The sequence below is a fragment of the Rhodnius prolixus genome, unplaced genomic scaffold (genome assembly GCF_049639745.1).
Source record: "Rhodnius prolixus isolate KJV_2025 unplaced genomic scaffold, Rpr scaffold_15, whole genome shotgun sequence".
Taxonomy (NCBI): domain Eukaryota; kingdom Metazoa; phylum Arthropoda; class Insecta; order Hemiptera; family Reduviidae; genus Rhodnius; species Rhodnius prolixus.
Window position 1 is genome coordinate 89608 of NW_027411605.1, and position 19822 is coordinate 109429.

The 19822-nt window shown below is 32.6% G+C and overlaps 1 protein-coding gene across 5 annotated transcripts in view; it reads right to left on the reverse strand.

Moving 5' to 3' along the window:
• The window catches only part of LOC141454875 (polyamine-transporting ATPase 13A3-like), a 35507-nt gene extending 16051 nt beyond the window's left edge, over window positions 1–19456 (reverse strand). Inside the window, exons 1-3 of one of the 5 annotated variants that reach the window (XM_074129545.1) lie at window positions 16202–16342; window positions 3466–3679; window positions 1200–1279 (exon numbers count right to left, since the gene is read on the reverse strand). In XM_074129545.1, the coding sequence (XP_073985646.1) occupies window positions 1200–1277 (78 nt within the window). In that variant the 5' untranslated portion in view covers window positions 1278–1279; window positions 3466–3679; window positions 16202–16342. Of the gene's footprint in view, window positions 1–1199; window positions 1280–1457; window positions 1604–1728; window positions 1871–3465; window positions 3680–16201; window positions 16343–19259 lie in introns of those variants that run through there. The other 4 variants (XM_074129548.1, XM_074129544.1, XM_074129547.1 and 1 more) reach the window with 4 other exon arrangements.
• Between the last annotated feature and the right edge of the window lie 366 nt (window positions 19457–19822).

A 19822-nucleotide genomic window follows, 5' to 3' on the forward strand; every position in this document is an offset into this window, starting at 1 on the left:
ACTTATTTGTCTTGACACCTGACGGCTAGAGTGTGGAATCTCCAAAATCTCGAAAAGACGATGGAGGACAAAAATTAAACAGGTACTTTTAAGGAATCTCTATTTTCGATCACTTGCTAAAATTCAGTACTTATTTTCAAAAATTTAGACACGATAGCCATATTTAATTCCTCTTTCAAGTATATGAGAAGGTAAAAAAAAAACCTATGTTAGGCAGGTATCTTTCGAAGTTACAAGTTATTAAACCCCTAACCGCTTTTCTGAGAAACGGACAATTTCATCCCCACCATAGCTGGGTATTTCTGTTCTCTTCTTGTTATAAGTCCACAGGGAGTAAATCTGAATTTCATGAGTTACCTGATTGTGGAATGTCCAAATTTATGCTTCTATCGTCAAGCATTCTCGTTGTCAACCATTGTGAATGACGCATGAAACATCAAGGTTAGCACTTGACTAAGCAAAGGTAGGTGATAGTAGTCAAGGACATTTAATTATTCTCTGCACTATCAGCAGTGTAATAAGAGATAGTCATTTCAGTGAATGTTAAAGAAATTCTTTAACTGTAGTTTAGTTCAATTTTATTAGAGAATATTAATATTATTTGTTGAACTAATCTGATTGCCAGTCGTGCAGAATTTTGATTTTAAGTTTTCACGAAGTATATCCGTTTTGAGGACCTCTTCGTCATAAAAAGTGATTTCTACAGATTTCTTTGTGGGACTGTTTCTTTGAATGTTTATGGTCAACATATCTTAAAAAGAATTAAACTTCTTATTCTACGGATATATGTACATAAAGAACTATCATTTTTGCTTGAAAAATTTACTCAGTAAAAGTGATATATATTTTTGGGGGATTCTAAGAGATTTTCTTATCACAAGATTCTCTTTAAAGAGCCTCGCCACAATTCACTACCCCGCGGTCTACATAATAAAAGTACAATTTTACAAAATAAAAGAAAAAAAATTATTATTTTTAACTTTGTCTATAACAATAATTACAAATATTACTGATAACCTCTTTTATTTTAAATTATTTAAAAAAAAAAATGGGTTCAAGGATAAGTTGTAACTGCAGAAAAAAAAAATCCACCAGATTTTTTTTGGCAAAGCAGACCATCTTTTGTTTTTTATCCAGCCCGGTGGCTGTCCTATCGCAATGCGCGAGAAAATAAATGATTATATTAATAATAAACTCACCATTTCATCTTCATCTCCTTTATTAATATATCCTTTGCTCTTTTCATCAGATATCGTACCCCTGCACACATTTATCATTCCTGCAAAAACACAAAAAAAGTGAAAACATATTTCCTTAAAATTTTTTTTATTTTTATTTTCCTAGATACAGTATTCCTTCTATTTATTTTCAGAGCATCTTTTATTAAGTATTGGTAAGTTTAGAGAAAATCCTTGCATTTTTGTGAAAATCTTTAAAGAAAAAAAAAAATTAACTACCTGAGATCGAATTTCACCAAAGCTTTAGATTTTTGGGGGGATTACCTCAGTTATGAAAATTGGAAAGTAATCACAGTACTTTTAGTGAGTGTGGAAGAGACATTCAAAACAATTTAGATCCTACTTCTGATTAGCTTTTGACCTTAAAGCTCATGGTAAAAATTGAATATTTATATTAAGAGATGTAATATGGTTTGGTAACCAGAATTACAAGATACAATATTGTATGGTAACCAGAATTACATCACAGAAGTCTCGAAAGACTATTCACCTGTAGTCGGAGTTAATAAATTTTACTAATTTAAAGCCAACATAAGTCTAACTTGCAATTCGTTTTCTGCACTCTCACCCAGCTAGACAAGTACTAACTGAAGTACTCACACCTCAAGCATGTTACTTTAAATACTTCTTCCTTCTTATCTTATACGTATGTTGCTCTTAAAAAATTAACTATTGAAAAAAAATATATAATGTGTGGTATTATCACAGTATACAAAATTTAAATAGTATTAAAATAGTAAATTGCAATAAAAAAGAGGTGCTTATCAGCTTTTTAGTTAAACAATAAAATTAAAAATAAATAAATAAATTCTTCGCGTAAATAAAATTGTTTATATTATATAAGTTTCTATTTTCCCTCTTATCTTCTAGGCAATAATCGCTAAACTAAATTTTGAAAATCGAACTTTTAAATAACTTTCATGTAATCTTTTAAATAAATTATGTTTATATTTAACCTAACGAATTGTGCACGGAGCGCAATTTGAACTTAACAGAGGATCTTTATCATATTGCCTTGGAATGCCCAAAATCAGAAATTACTCCCTTATGCATGTGAACAATTTAAATACTGCTTTCCAGAAATATTAAGAACTGATGCATTTCCAGCTGAATAAGTTGTACACGTGGACCCTTAACAATGTGCGATCGTACGCACTTTAAGCAGGTAATAGTTGAAATTAGAAGTTAGCTTCAAGTCATATTTAGTGCCATATAAATCTGGTAAAATAATTTCCTCGAAAAGCGGCACATGGTGTGTTTATTTATATTATTTACAAATTTATATTATTTAATTAATTAATAGTTTTACTTTAGAGAGGAGGAATAACTAATGTCTCCTTTTCTAGGGAAATGGCAAAGACATCAGTGAAACTTGGGATGTGAGCAAATCCACTCCAGATGGGACTTAACTTAGTAGAGGGATCTTAAGAGATAAGAGAGCTACAACCTGCTGAACAGTCAACCCCATTACAAGAACGGAGAAGGACATAGGTGAAGGACTAGCGTGGAGACAAGCTGCTTATACCTACTATAACGACAGGGAATAAAAATAGAGACGCCTATAACAGTATGCACGGTAAATTTCATTCAGTTTTTGAACTTTTACTCTGATGTTTTGGAACAGTCGGCTTTGCTTAACAATTTGGTATTTAAAAAAAATCTGATGACAACTCTCAAACTTCTATTCGCTTAATTTTCTTGAAACCAAGACTTGCAGTAGAAAGATAGTTGATTTCAGTATTTTAGTTATTCTCTACATGGAATACAATCACCATGAACTAAATAATGTATTCGGTAAAGAGGCCCTCTTTAAAAAGGTGGAAGATTCAGTAGATATCAAATTATTTAATCAGGTTTATCAAATTTTACTTATTTTTAGATTTATTAAATCAGGTTATCGAATTTAATAAATAAAGGAACTACACCAAGAAATCTTGGATGATTCAGTAAATATTATAATGAGATCATAATTGACTCTTCTAAAAAATTAATGGGTTATCGGCCCTTTTTAGAGTAAAAAAAAAAGAAGGGTCAAGTCCGGAGATCGAGGTGGCCATTGGATGGGACAATGAGTCCTTACGCACTTTTAATGGAAATTTCTGCCCAGCTAACCTCGAACCACTCTCTCCGGGCAACCATCTTGTTGAAAATACATATCTATCCGACGTTGTAGATGAACATCTTCAAGCGGAACTGGCAAAATGTCTCTGAAAAAAAAGTAGGATACCTTTCACCAGTTAAGTCCTCTCTGTAGAAGTATGGGCCGATTAGTTGATTTCCTATAACTCCACCTAAACGTTTGTAGAAAAAGCAACCTGAACGTCGAACTTCTAGTCTGCCTAGATCTTGACTTCGCCACGATAAGTGCTGCTTCAAGCAAAGCGTGGGAGTCCAGAGTTTTGGCTTGCCTATCCGTTGGTTGTGCCCAGTTTGAATAGATTCTTTAAAAAAAAATAACGTAATTTTGACAGTAAACTGTAATTTGTTTTTCATATTTTAAATTACCATAACTTTTGAAAAACCTAACCGATTTCAAAAAAATTTTTTTTTGTTGTTTTTAGGAGCTCTAATACTACAAAAATATGCAACAAAAAATATAACGTTCCATTTGAAAAACAAAAGTTGAATGTTGTATCTCGAGATACAGGGGTTTAAAAAAATGGGTCAATCACTGAAAATAAACTAGACTAAAAATGATTAAATACGTGTTTTTTATTTTTTCGAAATTTCCCGCCGTTAAAAAAAAAAAGTGGGTGGAGCATATATCTTTGGTCACCCTGTATATTAACTTTGTTTATTACATGATTTTGATTACTTTAAATCACGACCTGTAAACCAATTATTTTTTAAAAACAGTTAACTTTATCAACCAAAAATAAATATCAAGTTTCATAGTTTTAAATAAATATTATAGTTCCACTTTTACTCAATCTGCGTAAGAAATTTAAGAAAAGTTTAAACATTTTTTGAATAAAATAGCACTATGGGCTAGCCTATACCTCCTGTCGAATGTTAAAAGGTTTTTAAACCTTTTACGTTTTTGTACTATTTGCAATGAGGAGGAGGATTTCAAACATGTAATAATGATATGTCCACGTTATGTGGTAGAAAGGAAACGAATGTTAGGCGATATATACAGGTATTTAAATGCACCATTTCGTTACGAAGACATTATATTCTCCACCGACATATATGTGTTTAAGTCTATAGCAGAGCTAGCAATGAAATATGAGTGTATTTAAAAGTTGAAGAATGAATGCAAGAAAATGATTACAGAAGGATTACGTGATTTAAATTTCTGTTAAGCTATAAGGTTGGCAGGAGCACAGAGTACTGCTCCATCCATTAGCTGTAGTTTATGTAAATAGTTGTATATAGTAGAAGGATGAATGTGTGAAGCGAATGTATTTATAAGTAAGAATGGAGAGTGAGTGACCTAGGCGATGCTGGCTGTATGGCGAAAGCCAATGCCAAAAAAAAAAAACAAAAAACTATTTGCAAAAGGTCCTTGGGCCCTTAAAGGTAGCATCTGACTGTTTTAACCTATTGAATTAATTATGTTCTTGCTGGCAGGGATATAAATCATTTTTCCCTAGTTTCTAGTAACTGATTTGATTTGTAAAGCTCAACTTTTAGACAACGCTACTATTAAGTAGAAATCAAATTATTTAATTATATTTATCTACTTTGGCTTATTTTTAGATTTATTAAATCAGGTAATTGAATTTAATAAATAAAAGAACTACAGCAAGAAATATGGGATGATTCATCAGGATTTTCTAAATAAAAACATTAAAAAAACAAACTCTAGAAAAAAAAAATACTTTGTTAAAATCCGTAAATATTTGAAATAAAATACCTATTGGATTGAATCAAATATTTATGTGATAAGCTTCATAAACAATAAAAACGTATTAAAATTAACCTAATCAGTTTTAAAAGTAAAAAGTACGAGGGTCGTTTGAAAAGTCCGTGCAAAGTCAGAGAGATAGCACTACTGGCACGTATCGAGGTTATGTTTAGTTAGTAGCATCTCTTGGAAGAACACACACCAAGTTTCAGCCAGATCGGTCTATTTCTTTGTGTTTGGCATTCGTTTGAATCGAGGAAGTCGAGTGATTTTCAAAAAATGGACGAAAAAGAATTTCGTGTGTTGATTAAACACTACTTTATGAAAGGCAAAACGCCTCAGGAGACTAAAGAGAAGCTTGATAAACATTATGGTGACTCTGCACCTTCGATTAGAACAGTTTATAAGTGGTTTCAAAATTTTCGGAGTGGCCATATGGGCACAAGTGACGCTGAACGTCCTGGACGCCCTGTTGAGGTTACTACTCCAGAAATCATTGATAAAATCCATGATATGGTAATGGATGACAGAAGAGTGAAGGTGCGTGAGATTGCTAGTGCTGTGGGCATCTCGAATGAACGGGTACATAATATTTTTTTTTTTTTTTATTTTCTTCAAAATTTATTTATTTATTTATTTATTTATTTATTTATTTTGCATCAACATTTGGACATGACAAAGCTATCCGCAAGATGGGTTCCGCGATTGCTCACGCTTGACCAAAAACGAAATCGTGTGAAGTGTTTCAAGGACGGTTTGCAGCTGTTCCAGAAGAATCCGCAGGACTTTAAGCGTCGTTTCGTCACTGTGGATGAAACATGGATACATCACTACACTTCTGAGACCAAAGAACAATCTAAACAATGGGTTACCAAGGGGGAATCTGCGCCAAAAAAGGCGAAGACCGTTCCTTCGGCCGGAAAGATTATGGCGACTGTCTTTTGGGATTCGCAAGGAATAATCCTCATCGACTATCTGGAAAAGGGTAAAACTATTACAGATGCATATTATTCATCGTTATTGGACCGTTTGAAAACCGAGCTGCAAGAAAAACGCCCACGATTGGCACACAAAAAAGTCCTTTTCCATCACGACAATGCACCAGCTCACACCTCAGCAGTTGTGGTCGCAAAATTAATGGAAATAGGGTTCCAACTCGTTTCACATCCCCCCTATTCTCCAGACTTGGCTCCCTCGGACTACTATTTGTTCCCCAATATGAAGAAATGGCTAGCGGGAAAAAGATTTTATTCAAACGAGGAGGTGATTGCAGAAACGAATGGCTATTTTTCACACTTGGACAAATCCTATTATTCGGAAGGGATCAACAAACTAGAGCAGCGTTGGACGAAGTGTATAAGCCTAAAAGGAGACTATGTTGAAAAATAAAAAAGGTTTACCCCAAAAAATTAAGTAGTTTTTATTTTTGAACGGACTTTTCAAACGACCCTCGTAGTTATCAGATATTTAAAAGAATCTGTCATTTGAGATTTGAGTGTTCTATTTATAATGGTCTTAAAAATATATGTATGTTCTAATATTCCCTATGAAAGAGGGGAACTATTATGGCTTACAAATTTTAGTTTTCGCGTAATATTTTCCAACAGTGACTTCTCCAGACAGTCTGAGGATGGGTCGCTTTTCTATCTCTCAGTCACAAAATGTGATTGATTGAGGATTACAATGTTGGATTAAGAATAGGTAAAAGAACTGTGTATCACATCTGATGTTCCAAAAAGTAATTATTTAGATCTTGAACTATACAAAAATAATATTTCCCAATCAATTTACTATTACATTAGAATTTAGAAATAAAGTTTTTTTAAAAAAAATCATGAAATTCTTAAGTAAAACTAAAATATTTTGAATAAAAAACTGGTTTGGTAATTGGAATGTGTCATGTTGCGGAGATAATATCTAATTTACTACTTCCTAATACAAGCAGAACTATTTAATGGCCTTGCCTTGATTTCTTGACAGATGTCCTTGTCGTCGAGCTTGCAATGATTCCCCACACATTAACCAAATAGTCTATTAATTTTTAGACTCAAGGTCGATGAAGGGCTATGACCTACTCGGATATCTGTAATAAGTAAGAAAGATTTTTGCTCAGTGCCCACGCGGAGTTCCGGGTTCGAACCCTGCTATCTTGCCTTGGATTTTTCTCTTCTTCGAATCACTTTTAACTGATAAAGTTTTGTTTTTAACTAGAGAAAAGCACTGTTCAGTGACTGCAATTGCACTGAAAAAAGACTACGGGAGCCAATGATTCCAAAAGTGGACCCACCTTAAATTAAAAATAAATAAGTTAGAGTAGATCGAATGCAACCATTTTGATTATGTGTTGCTGTTAATAACCGGGCATCTGTTACTTTTTGAGTCCATTTTGTTTGATTATTTAGATAACGTAGTAACATCTATAATTTTGTCACGTTTGCGATAAATAATTATTATTTTTTTGATAATGTTACTGTTTGCTTTAGTGATTACGTAATATGTTTAAAGATTATATTTTGTTTAAAGGTATGCCATAAATGTTTAGACAACAATAAAAGAAGAAATATCTAATTTGCGTTAGTAGAAAATAGAAAACAATAAAAAATAAACTCGTGGTTATAAGTATAGTCATTCCCTACAAAAACGTATTTCACTGCATCTCATATATTACCAATGGATCGCTTTTCTAGACGCTATCAGACAATGCCATGAACCCGTCTGCCCTCACTTCTCACTTGCATGAGTTATTAACACACGTCTAGAAGTTAACAATCTTTAGCCATTTGCAAAAAATAATATCAATATGCCTGAACAAAATTTAAATTTTAGGATTTTTGTTTAAAAAACAATACGGAAAACTGTTCAGAATTTTCAAATAGGTGGGATTTTCCGTTGAATAATCCTTTCTTCAGATAGCATAGCTGATACTCTTTAGAGAATCACGTAATCGAATATAAGATATTGTTATTGATAACAAAACAGTGTTATCGAGTAACTTTTATCAGCATTTATTGATATAAAATTGATCCAAAATCAAATCTTGATTATCTCATTTAAAAGAAAAAAAAAATCAATGGGTTGGAAAATTTGTCGTTGCCTTTCCTAGCTGTTAGGTCTTTAAAAAGAATGTAACAACATGTTAATAGAAGCGAGTTTGTGTGACGGTGAGCTAGAGCTAGGCAATAGCAATCTAATTCGCCTTGGTCCATCAGTGTTTAAGAAAATCTATGATTGAGTTCTTTGTGTATGAATGAGACTGAGATACCTGCGGTGTTTGGCCAGGTTCCAGAATAAATGTCTGATTCTCTTTTCATTTGTAAGCTGGATTAGTATGGGCTTCCTTACTGCTCATTGCACGGTGTTAGGCTGTAGCGAGAGAACACTACTCTGATTCTAGGTGAAGGGGAAAGAAGCGTGTGCAGATTTTACTAACTAAGGGATAAGCCACATCAGCATACCAAGTTTGGAAACCTTGGTTTAAGGCAAATTAAACTCATCATCCACATGCTATGTTTGGACGTACGTATTTGTTTCTGACTTTGGGCAAATGTGAATTATTATAATAATATAATTTTTATTTATTATAACAAAATATTTAATAATAATATAATAACTAATGATATATTTATTTTATTAAAAAACAAATTTCATTCTAGTATTGGCCTACATTTTTATAAGCGCTAAATGTTGTGTTGGGGAAAATAAATATAAATAAGCAACGGAAGTTCTTCTGCCTACATAATCTTGAATAATTACATTGTAAATCTAAAGTGGACTAACCTACAGTAATTACAGTTGTGTCAGTTGGATGTTTAATTTTAACATTTCTCTACTTTGAAGCTATTATAAGAAGCCACATTCGCTCGCATGTCTTGCCGTTTTACTTTAATATTCTTGAGGAGGATTTTAATTCAAGTAAATGGTAGAATTCTCGGAAAGCGCTAATTAGAAAGATTGCAAATGATTTAAACGCTGTCTGGATACCAAGTTTAAAAATCTAGTTTGAAACACGCTCTGCTGTTTTTTAAATTTAACTAATTTAAATTGTCTCATTACTTAGAATTTGCAAAGATAATTAGGCATCAATAGTATTCTAAAATGATAATGGAAACGTTCCCATTTCAACCCTAACAAAAAAAAGACAAACAAGCAGACAAAAATCTATATTTTCTGGAAAAGAAGTTTCATACGAAAAATGGATTCCCAAATTCCCAGGATCGGCATTGAAAGTCATAAAATATTCTTGACCAATAGTTATTTAATTGTGTCAGCCGTTTACTATTGGGTATTGAAACTGTCCAAGTTTCTCTCTTCATTCCCATTGCTGTGAGGATCTCACGAAGAGGAGGTTTTTTTTTTTAAATTTAGATTTCCGCGTAAGACAAAATTAAATCTGCGTAGGTATTTCGGCTTAGTCTAGGTCATGTCACATTGACAGAGTCCGTTTGGAAATATACCATTTGCTTGGCTGACGTGATGTATGTCGCTTCTTGATCCTTAATAATTAACTCTCAAGCCCAAAATAGACAAAAAGATATCCCTCGAAACAGTCTACAGGTCTTCACCAAAGGTTCGAATGTAATAGGTTCGCCCTTTAGTAGATGCCCAACGATCTCCCCAGTTGCAGTCTTTATTTTGTGTGAGGAGACCTTTGCAACCTTCAGATGCAATATGATTTGCGAATAGAACGGTGGGGGGTAAACCTTGGATTTGAAACAAGATGAGATTTCTCCATTTAGTCTTAAGGGTCGGCGCCCCATTGCGAACCATAGAAAAAGCAGAACAGTTTTCAGGAAAATATTAATTTTAATATAAAATTTTAGCTTCCTGATTTTTTTTTTTTTTATAACAAATTGCTAAAAACTCTAACTGGGACAGAGCTTCTCAAAACGTACTTTTCCAGCGAATGCTCAACTTCGTATGTTTTACCAATTATAAAGTAATGTTTCCTCTTCTTACCTAGCAATAAGATTAAGTTCAAGTAATTCATAAATAGTTTTTAATCATTGTAGATAACTGTTACAAGCTTAAGTCTTTAAAGCTAAGAATAAAATAATTATAGCCACTAAATTTAATGTTTTATTACTCGATACTGCAATAATTAAATTTCTTTTAGTTTATGTTTTCATTTCAACAATGTATAATTAAAAAGTTACTTATTCTGTCATACATTCATTGTATTTATTTTAAGCTCTTTAATCTTCTGTTTTTTTTATAACTGTTATATAACAAAATTATCGTCTATTAATAAAGGTAAAGCAATTAAAAGTGAAGAAATGTCACAAAATTTGCACTTAAAAAGTCATTTTTTTAAACCAGGAAAAAATGGGTAAAAAATTATATTTCCCAGCCAAAAAAAATATATATCTATATTATATAAATGATAAATGATACCGCTTTTAAAAAATATAAAGTATAAAAACGGTGTTTTATAATTAAATTTAAAAAAATATACGTATATCAGCTGTTAACTTGTTGGCATTGTTATACGTGTTGGTATTATATTAGCTATGTGAACAAAATTGTTGCGAACACTGATGATGTTATAGGGGAAAAATTCGAACTCTTCTCGACTTTCTCGTAATTAAAACTGTCCGGTAGGACAGTTGTATAAGGGTTGATCATCAAAAACTGCACGAAAAAGCGTAACGTTGAAAAACACCCAACTTTGACCATTTTTTTCTCTTTTTCTATAAAAGATAAAATTCCCAAATTTTCTTTAAATTATAGGGCAAACCCTCCTTTATCACTGTATTTTTTTTTGCAACAACCTAGATTTGATAGATTTTGAGAAAAAATATGCTGAAAATGAGCAAAAACGGCATTTTCAAAAAATGTTCTTGTTCTTGTTCTTCTTCTTCTTGTTGTTGTTGTTGTTACCTTTTTTGTAAACAACGTAGCGCCAAAACGCGTAAACCGATTTTCATGAATGAGGTATCATTCGAGTCGGAATGTATGTAGATGTGCCTTTTGGGGGTCTCGACCCTGTACATCAAATGGGAGAGGAGTTAGCCCCGTTTATGTAAGGCCCCCACCAAAATTATTATCATTAATTACTCTATAAATCTTAGCCCGATTTCGATAAAATTTGGTAGGATGATAGGGTTATGGCTCCCCTACGTAACATTAAAGCGACGATCTGCTCTTACACTTGTTAAGGGGAAGTATAGCAATCGTTTCAAATTATCGAAACGTGAACCGATTTTCATGAATGAAGTGTCATTCGAATCGAAATTTTGTACAGATTTGCACTTTAAAAGTTTCGACACTGTGCCTTATAAGGAGGGGAGTTTGCCCTACCCAAGTAACGCCCTTTCTAAAACTATTATTACCAATATTTCTATAACGCTTAGTCCGATTTTGATAAAATTTAGCACGAAGAAGTGATTAAAGCTCCTCTACGTGGCTGTGAAGTGCCATCATGCTCTTACACCTACTAAGAGGAAGTACTGCAATCGTTAAAATTATCAATGAGTGAACCGATTTACATCAATGAATTGTTGATCGATTCAAAATCTTTGCCTCTTTGCCTTTTAGGGAGAAGTACTTTAATCGCAGTTTATTTTTCTTACTCCTCTTAAAGGGAAGTACTGAAATCGCATTTTAATTTTGCTATTCACGTACAAATTACCTTCCTATTTTATTCAAAACGCTTTCTCAAAAAAATTGTTTTTGAGGATGGTTTGGGGGACCGCAACTATAATCATTCTTTAAAAAGATCTCTCCAGTGGTAGTTACGGTTCCGACTTAACACCTTATCAGGTTATAATGATAAAATTAAAATTTATTATTCCCAATTTTAATAAAATATGCTTTTATACTAGTGCATTTCAGCTCCCTGGAACTCTAAAGAAGGGAAGTTAATCTTCTAGATCTTTCAAGAGCATGCTACAATAAGCTTCTATGGCTGCTATACCTTGGATTTACACGACTCTGTGAATTTAACTTGTTCCAATAATAATATCATTTTATTCAACTATAATCTCTCTGATTTGTAAAATTTATTTAAGCTGTTTAAACTTGCCTAGTACTTGAGCAACTGGATTTTTTAAATTTGGAATAACTGTTTCAGAATTGGGAAAATGATCGGCATTGTAAAGAAACGTCTTTTTGGAAAAAAAAAATGAATTTAAGATGCTATAAAAGGATATGATTGGTGAAAAGATAACCATCAGATGGTTTGGAGGAATTGTTAAATAGTGTTAACATCATTCAGTAGTCGCAATTGGTGCGAATTTAATTGTACTTTTTATCTGTAACTGAAAGGTTAGTTATTTTTCTCTAAATTACATTGTTTTGCATAACATTAGATATCTTTCTTTCTTTTTGCTCCTTCCTTTATCTTTATCTATACTTTTGGATTCCAATAACCTGAGATATTGATAAGCCTTAAATTAAACAAAACAAAATGCGGAATTTTGTGCAGAATCTATTCTAACTTTGCCTAAAAATATTTTGTTTTTCAAAGGCTTTAATTCATTTTACACGATTTGTGCTATTTTAGTAATACAAGAAATTTAAGATGCTTCGAGATCGAAAACACGAAAGTTAGGTGGATCTGGGAGTTTTGTTTGTTTGAATACCTTACAGGTTCAAAGGAGAGAGAAGATAAGGGCGCTCTTGTTTCCTGACAGTTGTGGTCATTCGTAAGTCTTGAAATATTGTAATACCTACTACCTTATTTATATTAAGATCTAAAATTTTATTTTGGTTTTGAAACATTTGTAGTTTTAGGACTATAATCATTGCATTAAGAAAAGTTAAATGGTTGTTTCACTACAGATGTTTAAAGTACAGTACAAATATTCTCTTTACTAAGTAAAACAATGTCATTAACTTGAAATATCTAACCAAAATTATGAGTATTACTACTGATGTTGTACGAATGATCTGGTTGTTTAAAATTACTCTTCTGCAATTTGATAGGTAATTGTTATCGGGTTTAATTTTTGTTTTTGGTAATCAGCTTTCTGACCCCCTGTGGAGCCAGAAGAAACTCTGCAGAACCTCTGTGATAAAATAACACCTGGTAACTAGTTATCCAAGGTCGTTACAGCGTGCAAGCCACACCCCCAATAGCTCTCAGATCATAACGAAACCCAAGCTCTTGTAGGAAGTCGATAGTCAAGAAGAATTTACCTGATTTTGTGCGCTACCCAGGTAAATTGGATACAAATTAAAAGGTTACTAAAAAAAAGATATACCTTGGGACTCTTAAGGGTTAGGGAGATTCAATGATTCTCGAACTCTATCCACTAATTCTTGAGCTTTCTGTCAAAAACTTTGAAAACTCAACTGAAATTGAACATAAATTTGAAACTTTCTTCTATGAAGATTTTAATTCGAACAATTTCATCGATAGAGCCATTTTGAATGGAAATTATTATTTAGAGATTAGAATTCTCTTTCTCTTTATTTGAGTAAGATTTGCTTCATTAGCTAAATGGGGATAGACAGCCCACCGCCGTAAATGACTTGAACATCCCCAAAATTTTTCTACATTAAATTCAAATATACACAACCGTAGGAGATTTTTCTTTCATCCTTTAGGTTTCCTGAAATTCCTTAGTAAAATTAGTAAATATGAAAAGGTATTCCTTGCGAGAATGACAGTTTAGTCTAATCTAAATACACTCTCCACAATTACACCTTGACGTACTTCTAATCATTTATAGTCGTTCCGCCAATGTGCAAACTCCGGGTATCCCAAGGACGGCACTAATCTGTGACCAAAGCATTTGTGTCACTCCCTCTTTAGCCACCGTCTACGAATGAGATAAAAACTTCACTTTTGTACTGCATTAATGAAGATAATAATAATTTCGATCACATTACTACTAACCGTATTATTTTGTAGTGCTCAGTTTTTTTTTTGTTTTTTTTTAGATAGCTATCTTATTTAATCAATTTTTAATCATGATAATAAAAAAAATGATATTTTTTCCTTTTGTTATGTCAGCTATGAGTCCTTGTTATTTTGTTTAACATTAACTTATTTTCATTTTTGTGGCCTAACAAAATATACAAAGGAAAATAAAAATAATTCATGTTTATCACGTAATATTAATAATAATAAGTGGTGGTAGCGTATTGTATGATAAAATGCTGAGTGACGGGACTATTATTTTGTTAGACTCGACCCCGGAGAACGGAAATTATTTAAAAACTATTTTAGGCAACAATCATGGTCCACAGACATCAAGGTTTTTGATAGGAAGCTCAAGAATTAGAGGACAGAGTTCGAGAAGCATTGGAGCGGCAAAAATTCATGTTTCAAAGCTAGGAAGGCTATCCGAAGATTTCCCTTTTCTGAGTAGTATTCAATTAGGATATTTAGAGTTATGCAAAGTATGCTGGACTGCTCACGCTTTGGTAGCCCTCTGCACAAGATCAGTAGGGCGTTTAGCCGATGTATAAGAACTGAGGTGATGGAAGCGGTTTACTACTATTTAGCCTTGTTAAAGTAATGCTGCAGCATTTTAACTCTTAGTCAAGTGTCTGGCAGCAAGTGTAGTACAAGTCGATATCGTAAGTGAAAGCGAAATCTCTACTCAAAACTGACTAATCGATCTCTGTTGATGGATGAAAGTTCGAAACCGGATATTAGGGATACTAACAAGATGCCTGCTATGACGGATAGAATCAAAGATACTAGGTATTGGTTGTGACTTGCATAGCTGTTATTTACACCTTAAACATATATCTTGATTTATTGAAAAATCGTTTCACATAATGTTTATGCCCTGCTTCCTCGAAATCATGTGTAATATCGAAATCATCCCACTCGTAGTAATGATTGCTGTAAGTTAGCCCTAAATATTTGTGAACATTTTCTGTAGCTTGATTGCCTAAATACCAACCATTCTATTTTTAACCCTTGTCTGACCTAAACGAGGTGTTATGTCCCTCTTTTGACCAATTGTGGGCCATCGTACTTCTTTTAATAAGACCTTTTTAATTTAACGAAGTTCCTCGGCACGCCTTATCTATTGAACTTAAAAATAAAAGTGTTCTTATCACCAGAGTCGAAGGCCACATTCGAAAAAACAGTACATTTTTTTTTACTAATAGAAATATGTTTACACTCCTTTTTGCTACTACAATTCTCAATTTTTCTACTTCAATAATTTTCATTGTAGAATAATATTCTAATTAACGTTATAATGTTTCTAAAACCATACTTTTCACTGAAATTAGATAGAAGCTAACCCAACCACATTCGTTAACGAATTTTCATTGAAAAATGATTTATAGAACTGTGTTTATGTAGTTTAGAGAAAGAGCCAAGTTCGTGCAAATGTAAAGAAAGTAAATTTATTGAATAAAGAGGAACTTTCCGGGAGTAATATTTTCTTAAATCCTCAACATTTTTAGCAACATTCTTCTTAATTTTAATTCTTCTTATCATTGCACAAGAGAGATAGGATCGTACATTCAACAGAAATGACAAAGAGAATTTTAAATCAGAGTTCTTTTCGAGAAAATCTCATAAATCAAAAAATCTATTCACTATTTTGGCTCTCTCGGCCTGCCGATTTTCTTCAACATATAAAATTTAGTCTCGACATTTTATTCTTTTAATACCCTTAAATATTTTTCTACTTACAAACAACTACTTCCCCAAGTTTAAAGATAATAGTAAGAGCCATTTTTGAGAAAATCGCAAAAAAAGCTGAAATATATTCGATTAAAGGGCACTTCCGATTGGCTGATTAGATTATCAGTTTTGCGGCACTAATACCAGATATCAAATTTGAAGCTCCTGCGATCTTTAGTTTTCGAGCTATGCTGTTCATAGTCAATGAGAGACACACTCAAATGCAAACCGATTTGTAAAAAAAAATCTTCTTTTTTTCAGAACTCAGTGGGTCACTGACTGGATTTTTCCAAAGAAAACTCAATTTAGAAATTTTTGACCCTATCGCAATACCTAAAGTAATAAGAGAAACTAAAATTTGAACAATATTTAAAGCTCCAGTAAATACAATAAAGTAAGAATTTTGATAAGACTTTTACGTGAATGATAAATGTTTCTTGTTTTATGGCTAGATATTCAGATGGATGATTAAAAATTTCATTGCTATGATATTAGGCATTGTTAAAAAAAAATATTAACCTGTAAATTAGGTGTTGGTGTCCAAATATCTATAATAGTGAGATGAAGAGACTACTATATACTATGGAGATGATGTTGTGCAGAACGGTTGCAGGCCAATCTAATACAGGTTGTCAATCCTCAGTCCTTGTAACAGGTGGGATACAGTTAACAAGTTTCAGTTCACCTTGCTCTCTAGTATTGTTTAGTTCAGTGATTGCCCCCCTCTTGTGCTAGGTCCCTCCCATTTTGAAGGCTTCGAGCTCCACATTATCCACATTGTTCAAATATTGTTTTTGCATATTAAAAATCAACAATTAAAACCGAACCACTTAACATCCAGAGTGTTGTTCTGATTCTAAAGACGGCTAGAACACGCTACACTCTGATTATCCACTTCTTTCTCGTTTTGAATCAAAAATCATATAAAAAAATCAATTTTTTCTTCGAAAAAAAAATGTATATGAGGAGTAAAAGTAAATCCGTGCTATATTTCACTTAACCTTATCCATTATACTCTATAAGCGCTAGCGTTAACTCAACTAGCGTGCTGATAAGGATAGAATTGATATGAACTACTCGTAATATAATATAACCTTTCCTCTACTCTTAAATTTTAAATCCCTTCCACTATGTTTACTGTTTCTTATTCCCAGCAAGAGAAGTAAGATAAGTAGTGCGATCACCACCAAATTTCCGAAATCTGGTTGTCCTCGGGAATATCTATTTTTAGCATAGTAACTTTTAAAAAAGTAATTTTTAGAAAAAGATATAGTTGTTCGTAAATTCATTGGCCTAAATTGAAAAATAGCAGCAAAAAATTTATAATTTGGTTTATGTACCAACTTGGTACCTGACAGTGTTATTATCGTCAATGGGGAGGGAAACCTGCGCTGTCTAAAGTCCCTCTTAGACCATACAGTTACCCTAAAGAAAAACCAAGTAATCGAAGTCTAGAAAGAAAATTCGTCCTAGGGCCTGGCCCATAAAGTTCCTCAGCGGTCCAAATAACTCAAACTACTTTAAGGTGAAACAGTCTACGTAATCTCCTCCATCTTCAACCTATTCATACCTCAAAGGACTCCCAGTTGTCTCCCACAATGACTAATGAGAGAACCAACAAGATGTCTGAGAGAGGTCGGTGAAATACCTGAAATCTAGTTCCGAAAAAAAAGAATTTGGAATGTCGATAGCCCAAAAAGCTCATCTATGAATTGGAGGCCGACCTCCGGACATACTTGTGACAAACTACACGACATGAACTAGTTCTTGACTGATGAGTGGGAGCGAGACTTGTCACTAAACAAAAACTGGAGCTCTGGAAAAAAAACTAATAATGATTTTAAGCCGAGGTTTGTAGTTACTCTTCGTGATAGCTACAAACAAACCTAAATTTTATCGAGACATGGTCATTTCAGAGTATACCTAAAAAGGTTGCACGTTATTCTGATTAGTTGTACTTGAGGTAGGTTACTGATGGGTAATCTGCAGACCATTTGCTGTACTTTTTTTGTGATAGTTTAAATCATTTTATTTAAGGAGTTAAGCGAAGAGTTATGCTTCTTTTCAAGTGTCATTTAGTGCAGTTTTAGTGACCTGCATAAGAGATCGTTAAATATGTTGAACATTTTTTGAAATGCCGAGTTTTAATTAAATGTTCAAGGTTGAACTTAAGAGAAATATAATAACAGAAGTGTATATATTCTTAATTTTCAACAACCGTTTTAAATTTATTCTTTTAATAGTTACAGTAAAGTGCTGTATTTAGATAATAATTTCATTCGAGGGAAATTACATAGTTAAAAGTAATCCTTCAATTTCTAAAAGCCACACTGGCTTTTTCATTTAAAAATCACCCATTATTCAACTACTCTCCCGCTAGTGACGTACTAGATCTTAGTTTCTCAAGCACTAAAGAATTGTTCAAGTAATAATAATTTTGTATGTATTTTCCTTTGCGATGAATTTATTTCGCTCTCTTTTTAATAAGAGACATATTCTCAATAGAGTTCTACGATAAACATCTGTGCTGAATTTGCGGGGATGAAAACTGCCCCTTTGCTCATTGTTCAATCGCTGTAACTGAAAAGTTATGCGATGATAATAATGATACTGATTTTTAATAATAATAATAATTCACATACAGCAAGGTAGATTCATTTAAAGTAGATTAGCACAAATTGGTCTGACTGTTCAAAATCACTGTCATACAAAAACAGAAAACCGTAGATTTTAATATAATATTGATTTTTGTGTTTTTTCTATGTTATTTATTTATATTTATTTTTTTTAACAGCGCATCGACTGCTGATATCATTAGCGGCCACTATTCACTATTTTTGCTTCACTCTTGCTGTGGTCACTCGAGCCTAACCTTCTGACTTTCAAAAAGAACACTTTGCTGGGCACGGCTGGATGTAGCCTAGGTCAGCTGATAGCGTCTCCACACATCTCCTCAATTATAATATTGGAACCATTTGGAAGCACTATTTTCGTAAGTTAAATTCCCATTTTGTAAAAGTATTTTTGGACGAAAATGGTGCTTAAATGTTTTCGAATTAGCTTGCGTGAGAGATTAAATTGATGCACCATGTTCTTACCCGTTGATGGAGCCGCAAAAACAAACGAAAATTCCAAAATACGTACAGCTCATAGTACTACTACCCCTTTGGGTCCAGAAAGAGATGGGCACTCGCTCATCGCATTTTTTGAAATTTAAAATTTTACCTTCATATTGAATTTCAAAATAGAGTGTATTATAAAAATATTATGAAACTGATAATATACATTAAATGATTCTAATGGTAAAAGTAGTAAATTTATGCCTATCAGGGAAGCTTTATATCCAACTCCCAAATTAGGTGTCGTGCGTGGACGTAGGCGACGAACATACGTACTTCGTATACGTTTATAAGTACCATATGTGTATAAAATTAAAACTAAATTGAAAAAACTAATTCAGTAAAATGAAACTTCAGATTGGCTGATTGCGGGCTACTTATCTTCAGGATTCTCACAATTTGTTATGTCCTGGTGAAAAATAATTTTAATGTTAAAAATTAATAAAACTGCGCCTTACCTGTTTAAAGATTATATTAGTGTAGTGTGCACTTGTTTAAACACAGATGAAAAACCATCTTTATTTATTGTGTCTCGCGTTTATTTACATATCTCTAGATATTGGTAAAAATCTCACTCATTCTAACTAAAATTCACAAATAAAAATGTTAATAGTAAAATTTCTAATAATACTAAAATATATTAATAGTAAATAAACTTTCTAACTCTAAAGATGGTTGCCTAATACCCCTACCCAAAAAAAAGTATTTAGTTTTCTTAATCCCCTCCAAAATATTAACATAGTTTCAATTAGAGTCAGTAATTAGAGAGATGGTTGTAAAAAAATGGTTTTTTACATGAAATATTACCAGAAATTCATCGGTAGAAAAACAATTAGACGACATTTTAAATTCTAATGCTATTTAAATATTCATTATGAAGTGTTTAGTATTCATGTTTGTTTTTATAGTCTTTATTTTTTACTTTATTATTTTATATTTGTTGCCTAAATTATTATTATATTTGATTCACTGAAGATAAAATTACATTGTGGGGCTTGAAGATCATTTTTGGGCTTGTTCT